A 22,950-nucleotide genomic window follows, 5' to 3' on the forward strand; every position below is an offset into this window, starting at 1 on the left:
ACTGGCTGTACATGTTTGAAAAACAGCCTTGACCGACGGTTGACCTGACATCATCCACGCAACATCGAGACACAAACACATGGCCAGTGGGATCGAATTATACATAGACGAGATATTAGGGGTTTTGGTAGTAGCATTCTTAGACGTCCTTCAAAGTTTTTATTTTTATATTAGCTGCTTAGTTAAATTTGAATGCTAGGTAGTGATTCACCAATAAATAAAGGAAAGATAGCTGTTAATACATCTTTATGTAGTTTCTTTGTTTTTCAAGAAGTACAATATCTTATTGAAATATGTGGAGACTCTTGACCAAAGCAGAGAAACATTAAAGCTGTCTCTGAAGATATTAGCTGGCTCCTGAAAGCATCTTTTTTTTTATTATTCAAAGTAGTGCATAGTAGTGAAGTGGAAGAAAAAAAGATGCAGGTGATTTTACATTTTCTTTGCAAAAATAAAAAATAAGAAAAAATCTGAAAATTATGGCACGTTTCTCTAATCGTTAACAGATTTGTATATCATGAGAAGATTTAAACCAATCTTCTGTGCAAAATAGAACAACATCAGTCAGATTGGATAGAGAGCATCTAAACATGTATGTTCAAGTCTTGATAAAAAATCCCCTAGATTTAGGTTTAACTTCCCTATCCCTGACAATGAAAAGCATCCAAACAACTAGCTGCTGCCAGCACCATGTCTCCCAGAGGGAGGTACTGTGTTCGCGCTCATCTTCACTCTTATTTCTCTGCATGAATGCGCATGCTGAACTTGGGCCAAAATCTTCTGGTCTCATCTGACCAGAATACTTGTCTTGGTTTTTTATTCAAAAACAACTTTCTGCTTGCCATTTTCATGAATGAATTTCCTACAGTTGTCTTGTCAACAGTTTTTTTTCCATCCCAGCTGTGGAACTCAAAAGCTCCTTCAGAGTAACCAGGGTCCTCACAGATTACTGTTCTCCCTTCCTGGCTTGTCAGTTTAGGGGTACAGCAATTTATTGAGGCGGGCGTTCGCCTCAATAAATTGCTCAATAAATTGCTCAATAAATCTTCTTTTGTGTGAGCTGTTGGGCACCATTTTTTTTTTCCATTTTTGGATCATGGATTAAACAATACATCTTTTGTTGTTCAAATCTTGGAATATTATTTTAGAACCTAATCCTGCTTTATAACATCTCCACATGAGTATCCTTGACCTGGTGGGTTCTTTGGTCTTGATGAGGTTATTTGAAAAACGCTTTTCAACTAACCTCAGAGGCCTTGATAAGAACAGCAGTATTTATGCTGAAAATAACACATCATTGGACTTCACCTAAAGGGCAAAAATTGCATGTTGCAATTTTCACTTTTGTTTCATAAAGGTTTTTGTAAAACATATCAATTTCTGTTTGTTTTACTAATGATGCACTACTTTGAGTTTGTCTGTTACATAAAATCTCAAATTCTTACACTGAAGTTTCTGGTTGTAGCATGACAAAGTGTAAAAAAAAAAAAAAAGAAACAGTCAAGAAGTAGGATTAACTTAGGATCTTTGCAGTAGATTTGCAGCTTTTTAAAACTTGTCGTTTTCGAATGTATTGTTGCAGTACCTCTGTTGGAGCAGACCACCCCCTGTTGATTTTTGCACAGCTCTCTGCTCTTCTTGCTTAATAGGCTACACTCCTCCTGAAACTGGCAAGCCTCTCCAAACCAGCCTTCGTCACACTCACACATCCCACAGTCACAGTAGCCACGGTCTGGGGGGAAACATAACACACCACATGCTGTTTATAAGTGCCGGGAAACGTGCAGGTTACCAGTGCTTCACATCAAAACAAGGACATGAACGTTATTTCAAATATGTAGTCTAACATTGCATTTTCAGGTGAATGGGGTTGTGTCAGAAAATTACTATAAGTAAATGTTTTTTAAGCAACCACTACCAAGTTTTCCAATGCCTTTGACATGCTAGCATCCCATATGAATTTATCCATGAAAACACAGTTCTGTGTTCAGATACCCAGATAGACTGGAGTCATTGTATCTCATTATTCTGATGGCCACATTGAGCAACATGAAGTAGAGAAAAAAGGAGGAACCATTTGATGCAAATGAAAGCTGTCAACAAAGTTATTATGAATGTTGCTCTCATTGCCTTTTAGCAGTGAGGGACCTTGCATGTCATGCTCGATACTTCTCCTGACTCGTTCATCATGTAAATGCGGCGTTGTTTTGAAGGGCTATACATCAGTCATTAAGAACATGGAGGTCCCCTCATCTCTTCTCGTTATGGAAGCATCTCTGGGGACTTGTCCAAGAAAAACTGACTCTTGAAAACAAAGAAGAACTGGAAATATTGCAGAAAAAGAGTGCACCTAGACTCCAGTTTAGCTGCCGGAAAAAAAAAAAAATCTGATTAAAAGAATAATTGAATTGTATTCTCTAATCTGAGATATTAATTGAATATTTCAATCAAGCTTTGTTTTTCTAACTTGCCACTTATAATGTTATATTGAAAAACACATTATGTAGAAAAATGACATCTTGTTCAAAGTGCTTTACATCATAAAACCATCATACAGTCATCAATTATGAAACAAGAAATACACAAATGCTGTTATGAACAAATGTCATAGTCAAAATCATCAATATACATCAGATAAGCTGATCAATGTTCAATTTGCTACTAATCAAATGCAACCCTAAACTGGTAGGTTTTTAGCCTTGATTTAGAGGAACTCCGTGTTTCAGCTGTTTTGTAGTTTTCTGGACTTTTGTTCCAGATTTGTAGTGCATATAAGCTGAATCCTGCTTGTCCATGGTTAATTTTGGTTCTGGGGATGCAGATTAGACCAGAACCACTCAGATCTTCTGGTTTTGGTCTAATCTGCATCCCCAGAACCAGAAGACTTGAGTGGTCTGAATGATTGATACCATAACAACAGGTTGCTATCAACTAACACAATTATTTTTAACTCCATTCTCTTGGTATCAAGCATGCTGCATGCAGTGCTGAACAAATGTGCATTAGTGAAGACAGTGTCACTCTGCATAGTGCAATGCATGCTTTTGATTTGTCTCAAATGTCAGAGCTCACGTCTGTGGCACGCTATTTGCTATTTGTTCTGGTGTTGCTATTATTAGTGATACAAACAACAGGTTCCTCACTATTTGATGCATTTATAAACTAAAGAAACACATATACACATTGAGATTTTACAGAATTATGTCTATAGATTTAATAAAATACAAAAAGTGACAACAAATAGGATATGCCAAATGAACTGCAGTCATATTGTGCTTTACAATCATAGAAATTGCCTTGTAGGTGAAATGTGCTTTACATATGTAACATAGTAATAATTATTGGACACAAAAATTGGATACATACATCTACTATCAATCACAAAGATACAAACTCTTTTGGATTATTTAATAAAATATTTAACCCAGCATTGTTGCAGTCTAATTTACTGATGTGGTCTTTTGTATTTACCCTTAAGGCTTTTGTAAATAGTAGACTGCAAAACTCTGAGACAGAATTGGATATTATAAAGTCACTGCCGCCCACTAGCCATCATTAATCTCCACTTGACAATCACTTAGACACATAAAACAGCCCGCTTTGTCTTCTAGGTCAAAATTTATGTGGGTTGGTAGCTTCCTGTCTTTGGACAGTTTATCTTTTTTAGTGCTTCCTGAGCAGTAATTCTATGTGATATAATGTGTCAGGGTCATTGCAGCATTCCACTGGCAAACAGACGTGTAGAGCAAAAATCCTGAGCAGTGATCGCATACATTCTCCCGGGACTGGTAGAAGAGGATGCGTGTGTGTCAGCATCACCAGGAAAAATAATTGGTGCATAAAAAAAGCATGTACTAAACAATTTTCTAAAGCTAGATGACTAGATATAATCATCTGTCAAACATTTAAAATATCATAACTGTAATAAAGCATATGTTGTGCAGGGATCATTAGATACCCCTCATTTACTAAAATGTTCATAGAGTCAAACAGCCCGAATTGGTTTAGCAAGCTAAAGAAGATTTGTCCAACCTAAAGAAGAAGATGAAGGATGAGTCATTGATGTGCTGTGGTTCCCCTTAAGCAGCAGAGCTACCTGAATGTCTTGTGTAAAAAAAAAAAAAAAGAAAAAAAAGGCTTAAACATTTGAAAAGATGATTTCAGTAAAACATTTTGATAAACTCTCAGAATAATTCTGGGAATTCTCTAATCACTAGATTAGAGGACATGTTCAGATAACGGAGGTTTCGTTGAACCTGTGTGTTGTTCACAGGTATTGGTACTGAATGTGACTATTGTGGTTTCCAGATCATGAAATATCTCCCGCAAAAGACATTATAATCCATCTCTATGTGGAACCTTCAATCACTATTACACAGGCTAATAAACGACGAAAACTTGCTCTCTTGCAGCTGTGAGGTGTTTTACTGTTGTGATAATTTATGTATTTAAATCTTTAGTTTTTATTGAATGTGCACTCACATAAGCTTCTTGGACATTTTAGTAAATTAGAATATTACTGAAATGTTTATTTCAGATTAATTGCACACACTCTGTTGTTTTGAAGTCTTTACTTCTGCTGTTCTTGGCGGTTTCCAATTATAGCTAACAAAAACATGTAATTTAGCTTTTCAGAAGATCAGAATATTACATCAAATCAACAAAAAAGCAGAGAATAAAGAAACGTGAGCTCAATAAGAAGTATGTTTGATACCTAGCTAAAGGCTGTTGTTTTGAAAAAAGTACATTTAATCTGACAAACTAATTTCGTCAGAAGGCGTGTTAAAATTTGCCGAGATGCACCCATGTACTTATTTATATGCTGTTGTATATGGTGTTAGTAAAGCTCCAAAATTAAATTAATTGAGAGTTTAAACATAAACTCTTAAACATACCTCTAAAAAATTACGCCATCTTCATAATAAACTAGTTCAAGCTTCAGAGAGCATCTGTTCTCATCTGTTTTCAACAAGTGGTTTTTAATTTCCTCATATTTTTTTGGTTTAAGTTGTATTGTCCAAAACATGATAATCATAGAGCATTTTTAATCATTCGTGTTGTCCTTCGCCTGGTGTTTGGGAGCAATGAAACAACGACATATAGATTGTGTGTTAGGTGAACAAAAAACCTGTCTCATCAGCTACTAACTCGTTTTCTGTATGTCTTTGGAACAATAAATCTTAGCCCTTACCATCCCGGTTTTACAATGTTCCACCTAGCCAGTTATTTTTACCACAGCTGACATCAAAGAACTTCCAAAGGCATCGTAGGTGGGTTTAAAAACACTTGTTCTTACACCCTGAAGTCTTGAGAGCGGTAATGGGTTTCAATCAGAAATGTCTTTTACTAGTCAACTTGGACAAACTTGAGTGGCTTTTTCTCCTCGCAGCCCACGCTGGAATCATTAGGTGAGTCACGGGAAAGGCAAACTGCCCAGAAAAACTCAGAATAGCAGATTGAAAGCATATAAAAATATGTACAGGAGAAAAAATTAGAGAGATGAACATTTCTATAGGTTTTAAAAGCAAAAGAACAGCATTTTATGGCTGCTACCTTTTTGCTTTATTCTCTCTCAACCAATATTTGGCTTAACCTTTTGTTGACTTTGTAGACATTACTGATAATAATATTCTCCATAATTGGCCAATTTTAGCTTGGATAAAATGCCATAAAGTGCAACTGATGCAGGTTAATATGGAACAAGAGACCAAGCTGACTATCCTTGTGACCCTAACATGAAGACATAAAACCTCTGAGGGTGGGATCTTTGCTAGCTCTTGAAGAGGCCAGAAAAGGAAAGAAAAAAAATCTGGGCAAACAAAAACAAGAAGACTGTGCAAGCCTGCAGACTGAGAGAAAAGGAGTTGGAATTGCTAAAATATATTCCTACAAAGCATTATTATTATTATTATTATTATTATTATTATTATTATTATTATTATTATTATTATTATTGATCACAGAGCAAATCTTTATTCAGGAAATGAACAGAAGCATCACTTTTGAAGTGCCTCCAACAATGTTTTCTGCGCAAGAAAGGAGTACATTTGCCTCATTTTCTCGTTTTAGTTTTTCTTTAATTAATTAATTCTGTCTCTAGAATTTCATCATTTATTATTGTGTCTCCGGAACTCATATTTTGCATGACTTTTTTAGTTTTTTTCAACAGGGTGTAGATACTGATAAACAACATGGCAGCTGGGGTCAAAGGCAGTATGACTCAACTTGGACATGTCCCATTCAAGAATGGTATGCACACTCCATGTGCATACCAAACGGTACTAAAATTCCCAAAGTCAGACCAGGTGTTGCAGGATTTAATAACTCTTGGAGCAGTATCTTCCACAATTGTGCTTTTACAGCATTCCTGGATTTAATTTTACAGAAAGGAGTTCAAAAGTAGTTTACAGGAAAGGTAAAATGACTCAGAGAAGGAAAAACAGAGTCAGAAACTTAGAAAGAGTAATGTTCCTCATTTCTGAGTAGGAAATGAGGAGTGTAGCACAGTGTGAACACTTTGCTGACAAAATAGTTTTATCAACAATTATAAAAATTCATGAAAATATATAGAATATCCTCTCACAGCTACCTGGTATGTTGACAAATCAACAATAAGGCTTCCTTAGAGTTTTTTTTTTATTAATATTACACTTTCTGCCAAAAAGCAGAGGTTGCAAGGATATTTACTGCCATTAAGACACCAACGGTGGATGAAAATATTTTGTTTTCCACAGTTGGTGTACAGATATTATTCAAGGTAATTTCCCGGTTGCTCAGCTCTTATATATTCTGAGATTAGAAGGATTGCTTTAGATCTGCAATAAGTAACTTAATTATTATTTTCTTTATATTTATTATTAGCCTTTAAAGTTCCTTTCATGTGGCCAATGATTAAAGCAGGTCAAAATGTGATTGCTGGCCAGTTCATAATAAAACAAAAGCTCTAGAGGCATTTCAAACAGAGAACAAGCAGTACTAGAGAGCAGCTGTTTTTAATGGCACAAATCACCAGCGGTAAATAACAATCATGTATTGATAAAAAGTGACCTTTTTTGCTAAAACCTCATGTTTATCGGCACTTCGATTACATAAACTGGAATGGTTTATTTTCAAGGAACATAAAAAAAAAAAAAAAGAAGTAGAGGAAACCCACTGCATTTTTTCAGTTGTGGGGGAGGTTCTCATGTCGCCCCTCACAAGATGCCACTCTGGACGGTTGCCCCGTGTCGCCCATATCAGAAACCGCCACTGGCTATAAACATGGAAGTATGCTGTCACGTTCAAAGACATAATCATGTTTCCATTTGGATAATTACATACATTTTAATACTTAAAGTCATTAATAAATTCTAACCACCCTTACATTTTGGTGTTAAGGCATAAAAGGTTTATTTTAATTTGACTATTGATCATTTGAGCTGAAATGTCAGGTGACCTCAACTATGTGTAATGTTCTGCAAGTTTTTATGGTCCCAAATTTTATCACCCTTTGCTAATTTCCTAAGAACAGTCACTCCACCCTTATTTGTTTCAGAGAACAAATACAACATGGGCCCAGTTCTGTCACTGCTACAAAAAGCAGTGTTTACAGCATTTGAGTTGAATTGGACTTGGAGTTCAGGTTGTCACTTTGGTGGTCTGTTTTCTTGTTACTTTCTGTTATTTTGTGTTTCATTACGACCAGCTGTTCAGCATTATGAGCTACAATGTCGCTAAGCTACATTCTGTCAGTTCACAGGGCAACACTGAGACACACAGGACAAAAACACACAGAGACATACAAATTTAAGGACAACTTATAGAGACCAATCATATCCTTGAACTGCGGGAGGAAGCTTGGCTACCCAGAGAAACCCCATGCATGCTCAGGGAAAACATGCAAACTCCATGCAGAAAGATGAGATGAGATTCAAACCCAGAAACTCCTTACGGCAAGGCAACAGTGCTGCCAACTGAGCCACTGTACACTCCATAGGTTAGTGTTCTTTATCTATTGCAATTCTTTTGGTTTTACTGTATTAAATTCACCACAATCATAATCCAGCCTGCATTTTGTTTGTTTTTGAATAGAACACTCCATGAACCACTAGTGGCAACCGGGTAATTGCAGAAATGTTTGTTGTAGATAATTTGTTGATTAATTATTTAAGGTTCAGTCTGTTTTTGGCCAACATTCCCTCCCAGACAGCCAATCTCTTTTTCTGTTACTTTTGTGTAAGGGAATCGCAGCAATAGCAACCAGAATTTTCAGTTGGACACAAATCAACTCTTGAAAGAACACCTACTCATAAAAATAAATAAATAAATATAATATACTGATACAACAATACACAAGCAATTTTGTTTCATTTTTCAATATTTGTGATTTAGCAGAGGTCCAACATAAACCGACTCGTGCTGTAACTAAGATAGAGAAGAAATTTTTATACAAGCCAAAAATATCTAGTGGTTTAATAAGAAGAGAAATCTTAAATTATTGAACAACTACATTATGTCAAATCATGATTCACGATGCAGCCTTACATTAAAGACAAGTTAATGTAAGTAAATTCTGCCCGTATTCAGTGCTGTAACAAAAAAAAAAAAAATAAACCACCATATAATATTTAGCCACCTGGACCTGTTGGTTTAATTGAGGTGATGCTAATTAACCTCCATTGAATCAAATATGGGGTATGAAACATCTTGTTGCCAGGAAAGCAAATTTTTTGGTAATGAAAAACACACACTTAATCCCTGTGGAAGAAAATCTATTGGATCTTATCAGTAGACTTTTGTGACAGGCAGAGATAACGGAGCCACGGGGAGAGAAATTGGCTGCCGATCTCTGAAAGCATACTGTGCATGCTGTGTATGCATGGTCAGCTGAGAGTGGGGGTGTGGGTGCATGTGTGTGTGTGTGAAGGGAACGTGGTGAGTTATGTGGGGGTCTTCCTTTCAACTGGCTTTGATTGCAACTGCTGGATGTGAGCGTGTGGCTGATGTTATGCATGTGTATGCTGGTGAGTTATGTATAAGATTTAACCTCATCCTGTATGGTATGTGTGTATGCATGAGTGGGTGTGGTGGGAGACAGAGGAGAAGGTGGGTTTGGTGGGTGTAAAAATCCATCCCTCTTCTAATGCATAGGTTCCATTGGCAGGCTCTGTAGCAGTGAGTGAAACTCCATTATCAGGATGAAACAGGGCCTCGCTCCAGACTGCTGAACCATAATGAGCTCCTCACAGCAGCCAACTTGTCTTCCCAAATAAATCACACACACTCGCAGACACGCAGGCCCCCGTATGCACACCTATCTCCATTATACGTGTTCTGGATGCTCACATATCTCCATTAAACCTCACTCACAGCCCAGGGACAACGGGGAGACAAAAAAAGGTGTGGAATTTTATTTTTATTTCTTACTGGGATTCCTCCCACAACTTCCAAAGCATCTCATCAAACACATGTGCAGTAAGCTTTAGGAAGAGGGTCCAACCTGTCTTATTTGAAATGCGTTTAAAAAAAAATATGTAAACAATTATGCTAAATGTACTTATTTTACAGATTCGGTAGTGGCATTTATGGAAAGTTATATCCCCCATGTAAAATTGTGAATTAAAAAAAAATGGAAGAGCTGATTACAGTGTCACTAGTCTTACAGGCCCAATTAGTAACAGACTCATACAATTAAGAAATTAACTTAAACCTTTTAGACGTACAAACATACTTTAGTCTACAAACCTGTAGACATAAAGTAGACTAAAACATTTACTCTACACTTAGTTATTTACTAAAAGTAACACATAAAGGCCAGCGGTAAAAAAAAACAAAACCCAAAAAACAAAAAAACAAATTCAAGAATAAGAAACAAATCTATGACATCTATCTGTGTGGAAAGGTTGAACCTTCCCAGATGCGGCCTGCCTACCAAAACTACTCAAAGAGCACAACAATGACTCATAAAGGAGATCATGAATGAGCCAATATTATCATTCAAACTACTGCAGGAGTTATTTAGTTAAGCTCAGTGTTTAACATCGACCAATTAAAAGAAAGGGGGCAATAACTGCACAAAGCGATCTGCAATGATTTAGATGTGGTTTGACTAAACCATTGGTCCTGTGAGAGCATTGGAGTGACCTGACACTCCAAATACAGACATTTTTTTTAGGTTTAGAGACCACATCTCTGGTGATAGTGCTTCTTTATGTTTTTATTTTCTTTTATCTGCCTAATATTTGATACACCAATCTGTTGAAGATCCCAAAGAACTGCTGTAATTGTTGCCTGTTACCAGCTGTACATTAAAATTGATTGATTTAATAAAATTACTGACCAAGCACCTTCACATCTTTAACTTTACATTCCATGTTTTTGTAACTTTGATTGACAGACGACTGCTTACTGGAAATAGTACAACCTAAATTTACATTGCACAATAAGTCAAACAGAATCAAAGTGAACCTAACCTAAAAGGCCAAAACAGTTCCATATGTTGCTATGAAAGCATTAAGGCAATAAGGAGACCGAATAGCTTTTGATCCAAAGCTTTTAAAATGAGTAATGCATTACACTTGTGCAATAACCTAGGACTGCTTTTCATTATTCTTTATTAGTTGAGTATTAGCAGTGTTCCTGTCAGCTACATTTATTTTTAATTCTACAAAATGAAGTAAAGTCTATAAAGACGCCAGTGCAAAGATGACATCTTTTCAGCTTTGCCAGAGCCATCTACTGATCCAGCCAAAAAGGTGGTGCTTTGAATTTGTTGGCTGTAAAACATATTAAAAGTGATTACAAAATATGTCAACACAAAGTACATACAGTATTAAATATGAGGCTTCAAGGTGAGAGTAACAGGTTTTTAAAGTGTCTTTTAAAGTAGATGCAACAATCAGACCTGACTGATGGATATTTTGGGCTTTATGTTTAAACAATATCATAACATCTTGAGAACTACTCTGTATACAAACTAACTGTGTTTCAATTCTGCCATTAAATGTAGCCAAGACTGAGGCATAAGCTGCAGCTTTCATGATAGCGGCAGTAATTTTAAATCCAATAGAAAAATAGAAAATGATGGTATAACAAGAGTATCCCAATGTATGCATCAGAACTTGGCCATTAACCGAGTTTTACTGAGCTCAAAATAAAGTTCCTAATAGGACATGCCAGGCATGTGAGAGTATTCACTTTGAATGTGTTTTAATGGGGAGAAAACCTGATTCTAAAAGGAAAACAGACCAACTCCCATCAATCTCCATTGGTGCATCACTAATTCAAATTTAATTCAAATAACTTCATTCTTTGATTGAAGGCTGGAAAGTGAGCAGGAAACAGATATAAATCGAGTCTGTTTTTGTGAGGTTGAATGCATTTTTTTTTAACCAAAAGTATTGTGAGCAAATACTTCCCCAGTTTCCCTCCGTTTTGCTTTTTGTTTGTGCTTTTAAACCCATGAAATCCTCTAAATTTTAGGTGAAAATAATTCAAGTAAATACAAAAGGCAGTTTCTAAATGAAGATTCATGTATTATGCAGAAAAAAAGTCATCCACACCAGTTTAACCCTGTTTGAGCTGGTGCTTGTAAATCATGAAGCAACCATTATATGCCATATTTCACTAGCCACAACTTGCATGTATAATCACAACAACGGCAAAAAATAACTTGTATGACAACATATTAACTCAAAGGGCAGAGCAGCTAGCTAATAGGGTTAAGGAAGCAGTAATCGTTTAGTTTGACACTAGGTTAGTTTAGATAGCTTTTTTCTTTTCATAAATAAAATTATATATTTAATCGTGACTAGAAAAGAAAAGAACTGGGAGAAAAATGCACACATTTTTGATTGATAAATTAAATTATCACATGAAATCCAGCAAAGTAGGTGCTCAGTAAACAATTTTCCAAGTAAAAAGCATTCAGTTTCCCTTGAATTATCTTGACTTGTAAACAATGTCTGGCAACAAAAGTTCATAACATCACAATGTCTGATATCAAGTCAGCAGCATATTATTGTCTGCCTGAAAACTGCTTCAAGCCAATGAGAGAAGGGCTTCTGACAGCAAGATTTAAAAAAAAACAACATATTTCTGTGCATTAAACATGTGGGAGGACATTGCCTTTCAAAATCAAGTTTGTAGATGACATGAAAAATATTTTCATTTTTCTAGCAGCTGTTTGAAACAGATCCTAAACATCAGCTGGGGACTCCATCTGCCAAACTGCACTGATCTAGCCCACATTGAGGATATCTGCTGCATCACTTACTGACCCTCTCTAAAAACCACATCCAAGTAGCAACATATGTTGAGCCACGTGGATCTGCACAGTATTCATTTAAACAGCACACAACTCTTAAACAAGTATTCTAAAGTTATTGCCCATTTACAGTGTTGAGCAAAAGTATGCACATGACATTTTGGGAGATTACATTGAAATATGTAACTGGGATATTATGTGATAAGCCAAACACGGAGTAGCAAATAACTGGAGAGCGGAGGCAAAAGGAAAAATGGTTGAAATGCTTTTAAAACTGAAGTCCTAGAGCTGTGTATATCTACTCCAGACTTGTAGTGTGCATGTGTTACAAAGTTTGGGACATTGTTTCATAACATAAATTTGGATTAAAGTTTTTCATGACTTTACCCTTTACCCTGCTGGTGAGTTCTTTGGTCTTCATGATGCTGTTTATTAGGTTATAGTGGTTAGCAAACCTGTGAAGTCTTGCCAGAGCAGCTGTGTTCATATTAAACTGCTAACTGAGTGACTTCTGCAGGCATATTGTTGCTCTGGATCTCATTTAGAGGTATCCGACTAAAGGCGCAAATAATATGCAATTTACACCTCAGATTTGTATTTAAAAAACCCTGGAAGCCTTGTGCTCTTTATCTTACACTTTAGAGTTCTGCACTACTTAGTGTTAGTCTATCTTAGAGGTTTGTAACCTCGACAACGCAAATCGCCATATTTGCAATCAGTTGCCAATGTTACCTGATCTTTTAAAGAAGACAAATTAACTAGTTTAGGAAAATATCTCAATTTTGTTGTCCTTTTTAAAGTAAGGTATTTCTAGATGAACAAAAACAAAAATGGAAAACTGTCGCAAAACAAAACAGAAGGATACATTTTCTTCTTTACGATCATGATATTTGTGTGAAACAATGTAAAAGAAGAAAACATAATCTCCGACCTAATGAGAAAAAAAAAGAGATCTAAACTAATATTACTGCTACTTTTATTGTTGTTCTGTTGTGAAAATCCAATGCAAATATTCAGTGAAGAACTGCAAAACTACTAAAAGCAGCACTTTTAATATGTATATTTTAAAACATATGTTTCTTATTTATCGATTTTAGCCAAAGTTCCTCAGAGTCCTTGTGGAGGTCTAAAGAGTCACTTGCGGCATCTGCAGGTGCAGGTTGCAGACTCCTAGTCTATCCTGTATTAACCAAGACATTGACATTTGCGGCTGCAACATGATAGAATATGAAAAAAGCGTGAAAACTATAAAGAGTTTTGCAACACACTGTGCTAAAAATAGCAAAGGAAGGAATGATAACACAGCTCAGTGTACGCACCATTGCAAATTTGCCCATTATGTGTGGCGCAGACCCAGTCATGGCACTCACAGCGAGGACCATAGAACTTCCCTGGGCCTGTGGCTTCACACATGCAGATTCCACAGTCACATTTGCCCCTGCCGCTGCAGATTTTTCCATCTGGTGTCCTGCAGCGGCGCAATGATGACTCTTGGGACAGCCTACACACCTCACCCACCTGGCTGAGAAGAAGAGAAAAGATCAGTAGTTTTGTTGCTTTAAAAAAAACAAAAAACTAAAAAGGTTACTCCAAGGGCAAGTGCACCTGTATCTGTTTACGAAGCAAAATTGACTCCAGTGTAAAAATCCCTTTTGAAGTATGTGCAGAAAAAGTTACTATGAAATGATCTATTCTTTTAATTTAGATTTTTGCAACATTATTGGAAAAAAGTCACACTTAAAGACTCTAGGGATTTATTAACAATCCCTAGTTTAAGGACAGTCTAAAGCCCTTTTTTGCACTGCAGGGTCCAGACTGGCCCAGCCCGACTCCGTTCGGCCCGGTCCTATTGGTGATATGGCCCTGGTCGTGTTGCATTGAGCAGGATACGTCACGTAAATAGAATTCTTGCTAACACTACCCAGGTGATTTTTTCTGTATGCGCTCATGAGCGAGGAAGCTGCAGGAAACTTTTACCTCAGCTTTACATTTAACGAGAAAAATAAAATAAAATCTCATCTGAATGTCATGTCTCCTGAACTACCTGTGGTAGGCGGGATTTATTTGTTATTTACATTTACCATTAAAATCTTTGGCTGAAGAGGCGATTGTAATCCCAGCGTAGGGTAAGAATAGATTATGACGGGAATTTATTGAAGCAGCATATTGAAATGACAGCCATCGAGAAAGTCTAGTGCTCCTCTGATCCAAAGATCTGATCTTTGCCCCGCCCCCGCAGCCAATGAACCAATCAACAGCTAACTCCAAACCAGCCTGGTCTGGCCGGCCCAATTGGAACCACAGCTCTCGGGGTTCCAGGAGAGCCGGGTGGTACCGGGCTGGAAGTGCTAATACAAAAACGAGGCCGGGCCGACCCGGGTCCAGCAGTGCAGTGCAAAAGGGCTTAAAGGCATTCCCATGGTTAATAAATCCCCCAAAATAAAACCATTACAAAACTTCACCTTTCAATGACCAAATCTACCAATCACACATGTTGTTACACATTTCCCCAGGTCTTCTTGGTGAGCAATTTATATATTATTTCCAGCTCTTTCTTTATATTGGCAAAGAGTTTGGCAAATGTGCATGCATTTCATTCAATCAACAGCTCAAACGTTCCGAACCTTTCTCCCAAAAACGAACATAAAATGTGTGTTTTCCATGTGTCACCAGGAGGTGAAACAAGTTCCATTTCACACTTGCTTCAAGTATTGAGGGAATTTTTAGACTTGGCTGCACTCCTTCACACACTATAGCAGTAAATTTTGAATCTTGCACTGTTTGTCATAACGACCTGACCAAGTTCAGAGTTTCAGTTTTTTGGGGTTTTTTTAAGTTTGCACAGTGCTGCTTTGTCCTTAGCTGATCTCCATCTTTGTTCTATGTTGTTGCATACAAATGACATCTGTAAAATTTAAGGAACTCCAGCTGCTCTGCTGATCTGACTCACATTTCAAGCACAATTACATGTATTTTATTTAATGTGCAAGATTAATGTCACTGTGGGATACATACGACCACAGCTGCTACCTGCCATATTCTGTGTGCTTCTTTTTGGCATCCCTTGGACCCCTGCTTATGCTGCAAGACAGACATGCACTATTGAGAAAGCTGTCATTATGTAACTAGAGTATAAATTTTAGCATTCATCTCAACTTTCCCTGCAAAAAAAACGGTGTTATTTTTTTTAGGCTCACAAGTGCAATGTAATAACGTGTCAAAGAGAATTAACAGATGTGTATTAAAATAACATTTGCTTCATGATGACTGTTATGGATATTGCATTTTTGCAAAGAGATCACCTTAATGTAGCAGGATGCTTTACACTGCTACCAAGATTTTTGGGATGCCAATTAGACAACAGTTGAGTAAACTTCCAAACTAAATGTAATTCCAATTTGGTGGCAAAATACTCTACAAGTATGCACTTATGCACTGCTTTATGTTGTTTGTTTCAAGGGAATTTATTTTGCAGGCAAGCTTGTTTCTCTGTTCTGATGCAGGGGATGTGGCTTTGGAAAAGATAGACGGAGCCTAGGTCAGTTCAAACAAAACACATAATTGGGTAAACCAAGCAGAGCTCATTTTAACACAAGCAAGCTGCTTTGCTATTAAACAAACCACATCGTGCATATGGTAGCTCTTTTGATCAGCCTCCAGCAGTGAAGCTGAGAACAATTGTTGAACTGTACAACATCTAGTTTTATGGCAGACATACCCTGACAAGAGGCAACAGGAAAATGTGAAAAGTACATAATAGTTACCTATTTTATTCACACTTAAGGCCATTTCATAAAGTGATCCCTCTTGATTTGGAGCATTTAAAACCTTGACACATTTGCAACAAGGTTAATTCAATGTCTGCAAGCCTATTTTGTAATGTTTTTCCTAAAAAAAGAGAGGGAAGCTTTTCTTTGTCATGTCATTTGAATTATGCAGGATTCATAATAGACTATTTTATGCATCACAAAAACTTAGAATTTATACAGGGTTGTGTACATTGCTTGTTATTTTTCATATTAGATTGTGCAGATGACTGGAGAGGAGGGCAGAGTTCACCCTCAACAGCATATTTATGTGTTAGAATGACCCACTCAAAGTTTAGATGTAAAGCCAATGGAGCTACTTGGGAAAACAAAAAAATGATACCCCCCCATTTAAACAGTATGCAACTTTATGTTGATCTCTTCATAACAATAACAATACAATACTCTGAAACATATTGTCATGTGACAAAAATGTAAAGAAGTTCAAGGGACGTAAATACTTTTGCAAGGCACTGCATATTGTAACTCAGGACAAGGTATATTCTCTGGCATACATTTTTATCCCCCATTACAACAAATTCTGCAAGCACACATCTATTTTTATGCTAAAAAAAAGTCCCTTAAGCACAATGTTGCTGAACTATTATTCAGAAAGAAATAATTTAAGATAGCCTAGTGCACATAAAGTGAGAGCTCCTGGAAAAAAATACCCAATCTGGCATGGAGAGAAAATATAAATTCCACTCTGAGAGGCCCCAGCAGGCCAGCCTTTACCCAGCACACACCCCTGCCACTCCATTCCACCCCAGAAATTAACTTCATGCCCTGTGTGACAATCAGAGCTGTAAAAGTGACATTCAGTCTCATGGTTTGTTGTCAAAGCTAACTAGAGGACATGTCAGTTATATTATGTCAATTCAAACACCACCACTGGAGTAAAAAAGAAAACAAAAGAAGCAAGGCAACCACATCACTTTGAAATCTTGGAGTATGCTACCTTCATGGACTGCATTTTTAACAGTTGGCAAACAAAGACACATTTGTAAACCAGAAAGTAAAAGTGCAGACTATATTTATACCACTGGCTTTACTAAAACTTCTCATATTGCTTTCCCCAAACTCGTAAGTCAGCATAACTTTGCGCCTCCCTTTTAATTCTTGCACTTCTGGCTGCCCCCAAATAGAAAACCGCTAAAAGATACAAACAGACTTATGGAAACTCACCTTACCGACTGTAGCAAAGTGTCCTCAACGGTAGAGAGCAGGATCAGAAACGACGGCACTAGCATTGACTGCAGAAAAACCTCAGTGTGCATGTTTAAATCCCACAGAAACCTGAAATAAAGTAGCTTGAAGGAATTTCCCAAATCTTACGCTCCTGAGACAGGGCAGGAAGGGAGAGTGAGAGGGAAGAGAAATGGAGAAGGAGAGAAAGAGAAGCAGGCTGGCCCGAACTGGCTCAGTCCCTTCAGAGTCCAACACTCCTTACGTACAAGTGCCTTTGATTAGTCCAAACTCTCTGATGGAGTCCTGGGCAGGAGCTAAAGTGGGGAAAAAGCTGCCAAAACAACAAGTTAAGTCACCAGTTTGACATTTAATCAAAAGCAGACTGTTTTTGTTTCATTTTGTCCTCATTGGTTTCTCCCATAACTTCTGTGGTGTAGCTGTTGTTCCTAGCTTTTCCTTCCATCTATGACAAATGGGAGCCAGCTTCCTGACCTGTAATAGTAAATATTGTGAATGAAGAACACAAAAATGGCTTAACTCAATTTAAATGCTTTGTAGTTCCAATACAACTGGTTGCCATGAGAACATGTGTTAGTGGAAGACTTGACTAGAATATATGAATATGAATAATTCACACTACTGCAACAATAACAAGGTGTGTACAGTGTATCTCAAAGTCAACACACCTCTATTAAAATAGCATGAACTTGAAGTGGGCATTATTGTGTGTGATAAATAAACTTCGCTTTACATTTATTTTATGTTAATTTTAACATGAAATTATGTAAATAAATAAAAAATATCCCAAATATTTTGACATGAAGCTCTCTCCACGGTTAATATCTTCGTATTATGTTTCTATTATGTTTCTTTGTTTACTCTATAGTTTTACCTCCCTCAGTATAAAGCAAAAATATTGAATTTAATTTCTGGTCTTCAATTTTGTCACTAAAGTAATTAGTTTAATTACATTATTTTAAAGTAAATAGTAAAACAAAGGTGTTGATTTGCCAAAAGGAATCGGGTTCTGGATGTAAACAAACCGTGATGCAGCCACAAAGGAAGCGCTTGAAGCGGTTACCTTGGCAATGCCTGCGCGTCGCCGCAGCTGATGTGATTGCATCCTGCGCGCTCCCGCAGTCACGAGCAAGCCCAGAGAGAGAGAGAACGACTGATGTCATGCACAGGGCCAGACACGGCAGCTAAGGAAAGTCATCGTCTCGTAAGTGCTTCAGAATGTCTTTCTTGTCTGAAATTGTCGCGAACGTAACGTGACATCCAGCTGTTTCGTTTGTAGGATGCGGCTCGCGCTCGGTGTTGCTGCGCGCTAGCTTGTTGGTTCTCCAGGAAGTGGAGGGAATCTCATCCTCCGCAGTAGGCCTCGATGCAATATTCTTGTTTAAGTGCTGCATCTTGTGTCTTAAGCTGGTTGTCACGTATAATGTTAGCTTTGTTTAGGCTTCATACTGGCCCAGAGATGTAAATAGTTCCAGTGTTTAGCTGGTTTTATTCTCATATTAGCTGTTTTCCTAATTGTTTCCATAGTAATCTTGTCCTTGTGATGTAATTCTTTCTTTAAGAGAATGAATACGTTTTATATTCTTTAAATCAAATGCTTCTGAAGCAGCTGGTCTTGTGTTCATAAGATCCGGTGTCGATTTAAGTGCCAGCAAAAGAACCTCAGTGGGTCAGCACCTGCAGTCCCAAATATATTTTGTATTTGCCATTTGTTTATATTGTAAACAAGACTAAGAAAAAAGGATATTGAGTGTGGTTAAAAAAACCAAACAAACTTTAAAGATGTTATTCCATAATCTAAAAGTTATTAACTCCTTTATTGCGATTTCCCACATTGTAATTTGAGTTTTTGATCAAACTTTTGGTTGCTTTGTCTTTAGAGTTCATACCAAGAATGGACAGATGCATGCACACTCAAAATGTATTTTAAATAGACAGTATAATTAATATGTATTAATTTAATTTACATTAATTTAAAATTCAATTACTTTGTAAAGCACTTTTAAAAATATGAACGTAATCCAAAGTGCTTATCACAATAAAATGATTATTCTAGAAAAGTAAGAAATGTTGTATTTATGTCCAGTCTGTTGTAATTTGTTGTAGTCAGGACCCAGATGGAATGAGATGGCAGGCAGAGAAGAGGCTAAATTATTTAAATGATTGATAAATTACAGAAATCACAGTGAAGCAACCTCACCTGTGCAAACGTTACGTGGTGGGTAAATATTTCAATCAGCCTTCTCTCATGGCACAGCAAAGGGGACGGTGGCTAAGTTTCAGACCCTTTTGGAGGTAAATAAGATCAGTGGATAAGATCAGTTTTATATTTAACTGGTATCATTGCTAATGTCTCAAAAATAAGAAAATCAAGGTTGATTTATTGTTGTTACCCTACTGAGAATCAAAGGAAAATGTTCCAACATCTCATTTCAGATGTAAAAATGACTTAAAATCTCCTTTTATGTTATTAATATAGAAATCTCTGCTTGCTGTATTTCCTGCATGTTGTAGCAACGTAAAAATATGTGCTGATCACAACTAAACCTTCAAAGTAATTTTGCTAACACACTGAGGTGGCCTATATTAGTGCTGCTCCATATTAGGATGTCATGCAATTTGCGTGATTAATGTTTAATAGTCTTATGACGGTATCAGTGGAACTAAATCCTCATTTTCTTCACTTTCTCATCTGTCGCATGCTTCCAACATTCACTGTGCGATTAAGCATCTTCACCACTGTCCTCGATGTCATTTGCAGATGTCTTCTGGATTGAGACTCTATTAGGCAGGATATTATTTCCAAGCAGAGTGCATATTAATCACACCTGGAATATATTAACTAAAATTTGTGATATTTTGAAATGTCCCTGTATTATTAATATTTCACATTTTGATGTTGCAAAAATACCAGAAATGTTTTGCTCACCTGCTGTGTATGTTCACTTTTTTCATCTATACTGTGTGGAAAATGTTTCCTTTGACAAATTTTCCCTCCAGACTGAGTTCTAGCTCTTTATCAGTTGTTTTGCAAATTTGCCTATTGAGCTAACTGCTCGGTGTCATATTTTATTAAAAGATAGATGATACCTTTAAAGACCAACGTATCATGTGCATATGTCACATAAAGCAACAACATTATAATTTACATTATTATTGTAAAAGTTATAATGCAAAACAAAGAAAACATCCATTCAACATTTTTAAATGGATCCATGAGTTTATTTGATGGATTCAAGTTTCCACCACAATTCTGATCAACATATTAATAAATTGGTGGGATGAGGAGTGCATAGATTGGTGTTTTTTTTAAATATCAATTATTCTTTTATTGGCTAAAAAATAAGATTTTTGTAAAAAAGATGCAACCTTTTTATTTCTACAAGTAGTATATAATTGATAAAAATCTAACTATTTACATGTTGTTTTGATTTTTATAACAGTCAATGTTATTGTCAATTTGCTACATATAAAGCACTTCCAGCTAAATTGAAATTTCACTTCCCACTGATCCTGGGTGCAACGTGTAATGCAATTTGAAAACTAAATAAAATGCTAAAAAACAATAGATAATAATAATTTATGTGTCTGTTATATTATAATAGGTATATATTCAAACATTTTAACTATAATTTAGGTATGGTGAGGCTAATGGTGAACAGTGAGATCAATGACAACAACAGGAATGGTAAACACTCAAATTCTGCTTGACATTGCCGGAAAAGTTTTTTAAGAAACATCAAAGAAACAGAGAATATTTGCAATTTTTCTTTGGACTCACGAACAAAACTTCAACAAAGAAAGTTTGATTTTTTTTTTTTAAATGCTTACAGTTACAATTATTCTGTCCAGAGATCACATCTTTCTCAGTGAAGAACACGTCCTCTCTTCAAATGGGAAAGTAATTGCAGTCTTTGCCACCTATACTCCCACATAATAGCACTTAGACCCTGCAATTTTGTTTTCACTCTCCCTCACGTCTCTATCTGCATATGTTAAGTGTTGCAATTACACTGGAAAATTGCTTCCAACTACATGGGGTTTATTAGGTGGACAGTTTCTTTTATTGCTAAGAACATGTGAGGGAATGAGAGGGGTACAGTTGCACTGTTTTGCTTGTACTGCTGGTGTAATTTTGTGTTTTTTGTTTGAAAAATATTGCATTTTTTTTCAAAGTTTTTCTTTTTACTGGATTTAAATTCTTTTAGTACAGATTCACAGCAACCTCAGGAGTAAAGCAATGTATATTTTAAGGCTGCGGTTATTTGTAATGTTCGAAATGTCTGATTTAAAAGGCAACCCAAACAAGCTGCTATAGTTGGAAAGGGAAATTAATGTAATTCTTATTTTTATGTCAATAGTTACTTAGTGTTGGTGGAGATCCAGTTGAATGGTTTAGTTCAAGTTCATGTGTTCAAATGGCCAGTCAAGGTCTACATAAATCAAATCAAGAATTTGTGGCAGAACTTAAAAGTTGATACCACGACCATTTCTTACTGTCTGATGATTTGTGTTGCAGCAAACCACTAGTTCTGCAAAGGATTGATTTAGAGGACTGTGAATAAAGAGATGCAAAACTTTTAAGTTTTAGATTTGTGTAAAAAATAAATAAATAAAAAAACAACCAAAATACCACATTTTGTTTTTCTGACATTCACAATATGCATTAGTTTGCATTGGTTTATTACACAACAGAATCAAGGTTCATGAACATTCTTGAAAGGTACCAAGACAGTGGGTACCTTGCTGTGGGTTTTCAACCCACGGCTCTGGAGCCTCCAGTGGCTCTTTGGTCCTTCCAAAATTGCTCTCAACAAGTTTGCCTACAAATAAGAAAGCATCAATTGATGTTTTAAATATAGGTATAAAAACAAATGCAGGTTTTAGCAGTTTTTCAGTTTTGTCATTGACTATTCTCATTGAATTTCCACAATAGAATGACACCACAGAAAGTACTAGTATTTTTTAACTCTATTGTTCTTCTCATTAGTTTGGATGTTTTTGTTTTTGTTTTATTTACAGTAACATGTCTTTGTGGAATACATAGCATTCCAGAAATATCAACATCACATAGAAGACAATGTATTTGTTTTCTCTCTGCAATACCTTTATGTTTATCTTTATTTGAAATTCTGAAAATAAAAATTAAATGGTGGTTCAAACAAATTTCCTGCAGTAGATATTCAAAAACTTTTCTTTTAATTTATTTTTCAAATAAGTCAAATAACAATGAGTTTTCTTCACCTAAACTGAGGGCAGTTTGTGTATATTGCAGACTCTGGCACCGTACACATAGCTACACATGTAAAAATGTTTTCTTACTTTTTATCTTTCCTGCTCTTCCGACTGCTACCGATCACTGATGATTGCCACAGGACCACCAACCCGTTGGGATATTATCCTTTTCGCATCTGTAATCTCTCTCAGTCTGGTTGGTTCCTCCACCCCTCTGTGACCTGGGGATGAATGCACCAATGAGGAGCCTCACAGTGAGTCCGCTGGTCCTCCTTCACTCCATCCTCCTCCACAACACCTCAGTCACTCACTCACTCACTTAATCACAGAGTGTGTCGCATATATGCCTCGATGTCAGACGTGGTGGGCATTCCTGTCTCTATGAGCGTACTGTAGATGTGGGTAGTGTACTGTACACCATATAAGCCATGATGTTGACTAACTGTTGTGTGTTATTTA

The 22,950-nt window shown here is 36.5% G+C and overlaps 2 protein-coding genes and 1 long non-coding RNA gene across 7 annotated transcripts in view; 1 reads left to right on the plus strand and 2 right to left on the minus strand.

Moving 5' to 3' along the window:
- The window catches only part of itgbl1 (integrin subunit beta like 1), a 46,478-nt gene extending 27,968 nt beyond the window's left edge, over nucleotides 1-18,510 (minus strand). The window contains exons 1-4 of one of the 2 annotated variants that reach the window (XM_005810815.3): nucleotides 18,320-18,510; nucleotides 17,236-17,730; nucleotides 13,564-13,766; nucleotides 1,586-1,732 (exon numbers count right to left, since the gene is read on the minus strand). In XM_005810815.3, coding sequence (XP_005810872.1) covers nucleotides 1,586-1,732; nucleotides 13,564-13,766; nucleotides 17,236-17,327 — 442 coding nt within the window. In that variant the 5' untranslated portion in view covers nucleotides 17,328-17,730; nucleotides 18,320-18,510. Of the gene's footprint in view, nucleotides 1-1,585; nucleotides 1,733-13,563; nucleotides 13,767-17,235; nucleotides 17,731-18,319 lie in introns of those variants that run through there. The other variant, XM_023337422.1, reaches the window with a different exon arrangement.
- Nucleotides 18,372-22,950, plus strand: part of nalcn (sodium leak channel, non-selective) — a 75,382-nt gene continuing 70,803 nt past the window's right edge. For 2 of the 4 annotated variants that reach the window (XM_023337419.1, XM_005810806.1), the window contains exons 1-2: nucleotides 18,372-18,460; nucleotides 22,632-22,745. Coding sequence is in view for 1 of the 4 variants with exons in the window: in XM_005810806.1 (XP_005810863.1) it covers nucleotides 22,719-22,745 (27 nt within the window). In the remaining 3 variants the exon portion in view is untranslated. Of the gene's footprint in view, nucleotides 18,461-22,631; nucleotides 22,746-22,776; nucleotides 22,855-22,950 lie in introns of those variants that run through there. The other 2 variants (XM_023337421.1, XM_023337420.1) reach the window with 2 other exon arrangements.
- Nucleotides 19,305-22,654, minus strand: LOC111609351. The gene is made up of 3 exons (XR_002753079.1): nucleotides 22,579-22,654; nucleotides 21,999-22,079; nucleotides 19,305-19,542 (listed from the first exon to the last, which is right to left on the minus strand). It is a non-coding gene; the product is annotated as an uncharacterized LOC111609351 (long non-coding RNA).

The sequence above is a fragment of the Xiphophorus maculatus genome, chromosome 7, assembly GCF_002775205.1.
Source record: "Xiphophorus maculatus strain JP 163 A chromosome 7, X_maculatus-5.0-male, whole genome shotgun sequence".
NCBI classification, from domain to species: Eukaryota; Metazoa; Chordata; class Actinopteri; order Cyprinodontiformes; family Poeciliidae; genus Xiphophorus; species Xiphophorus maculatus.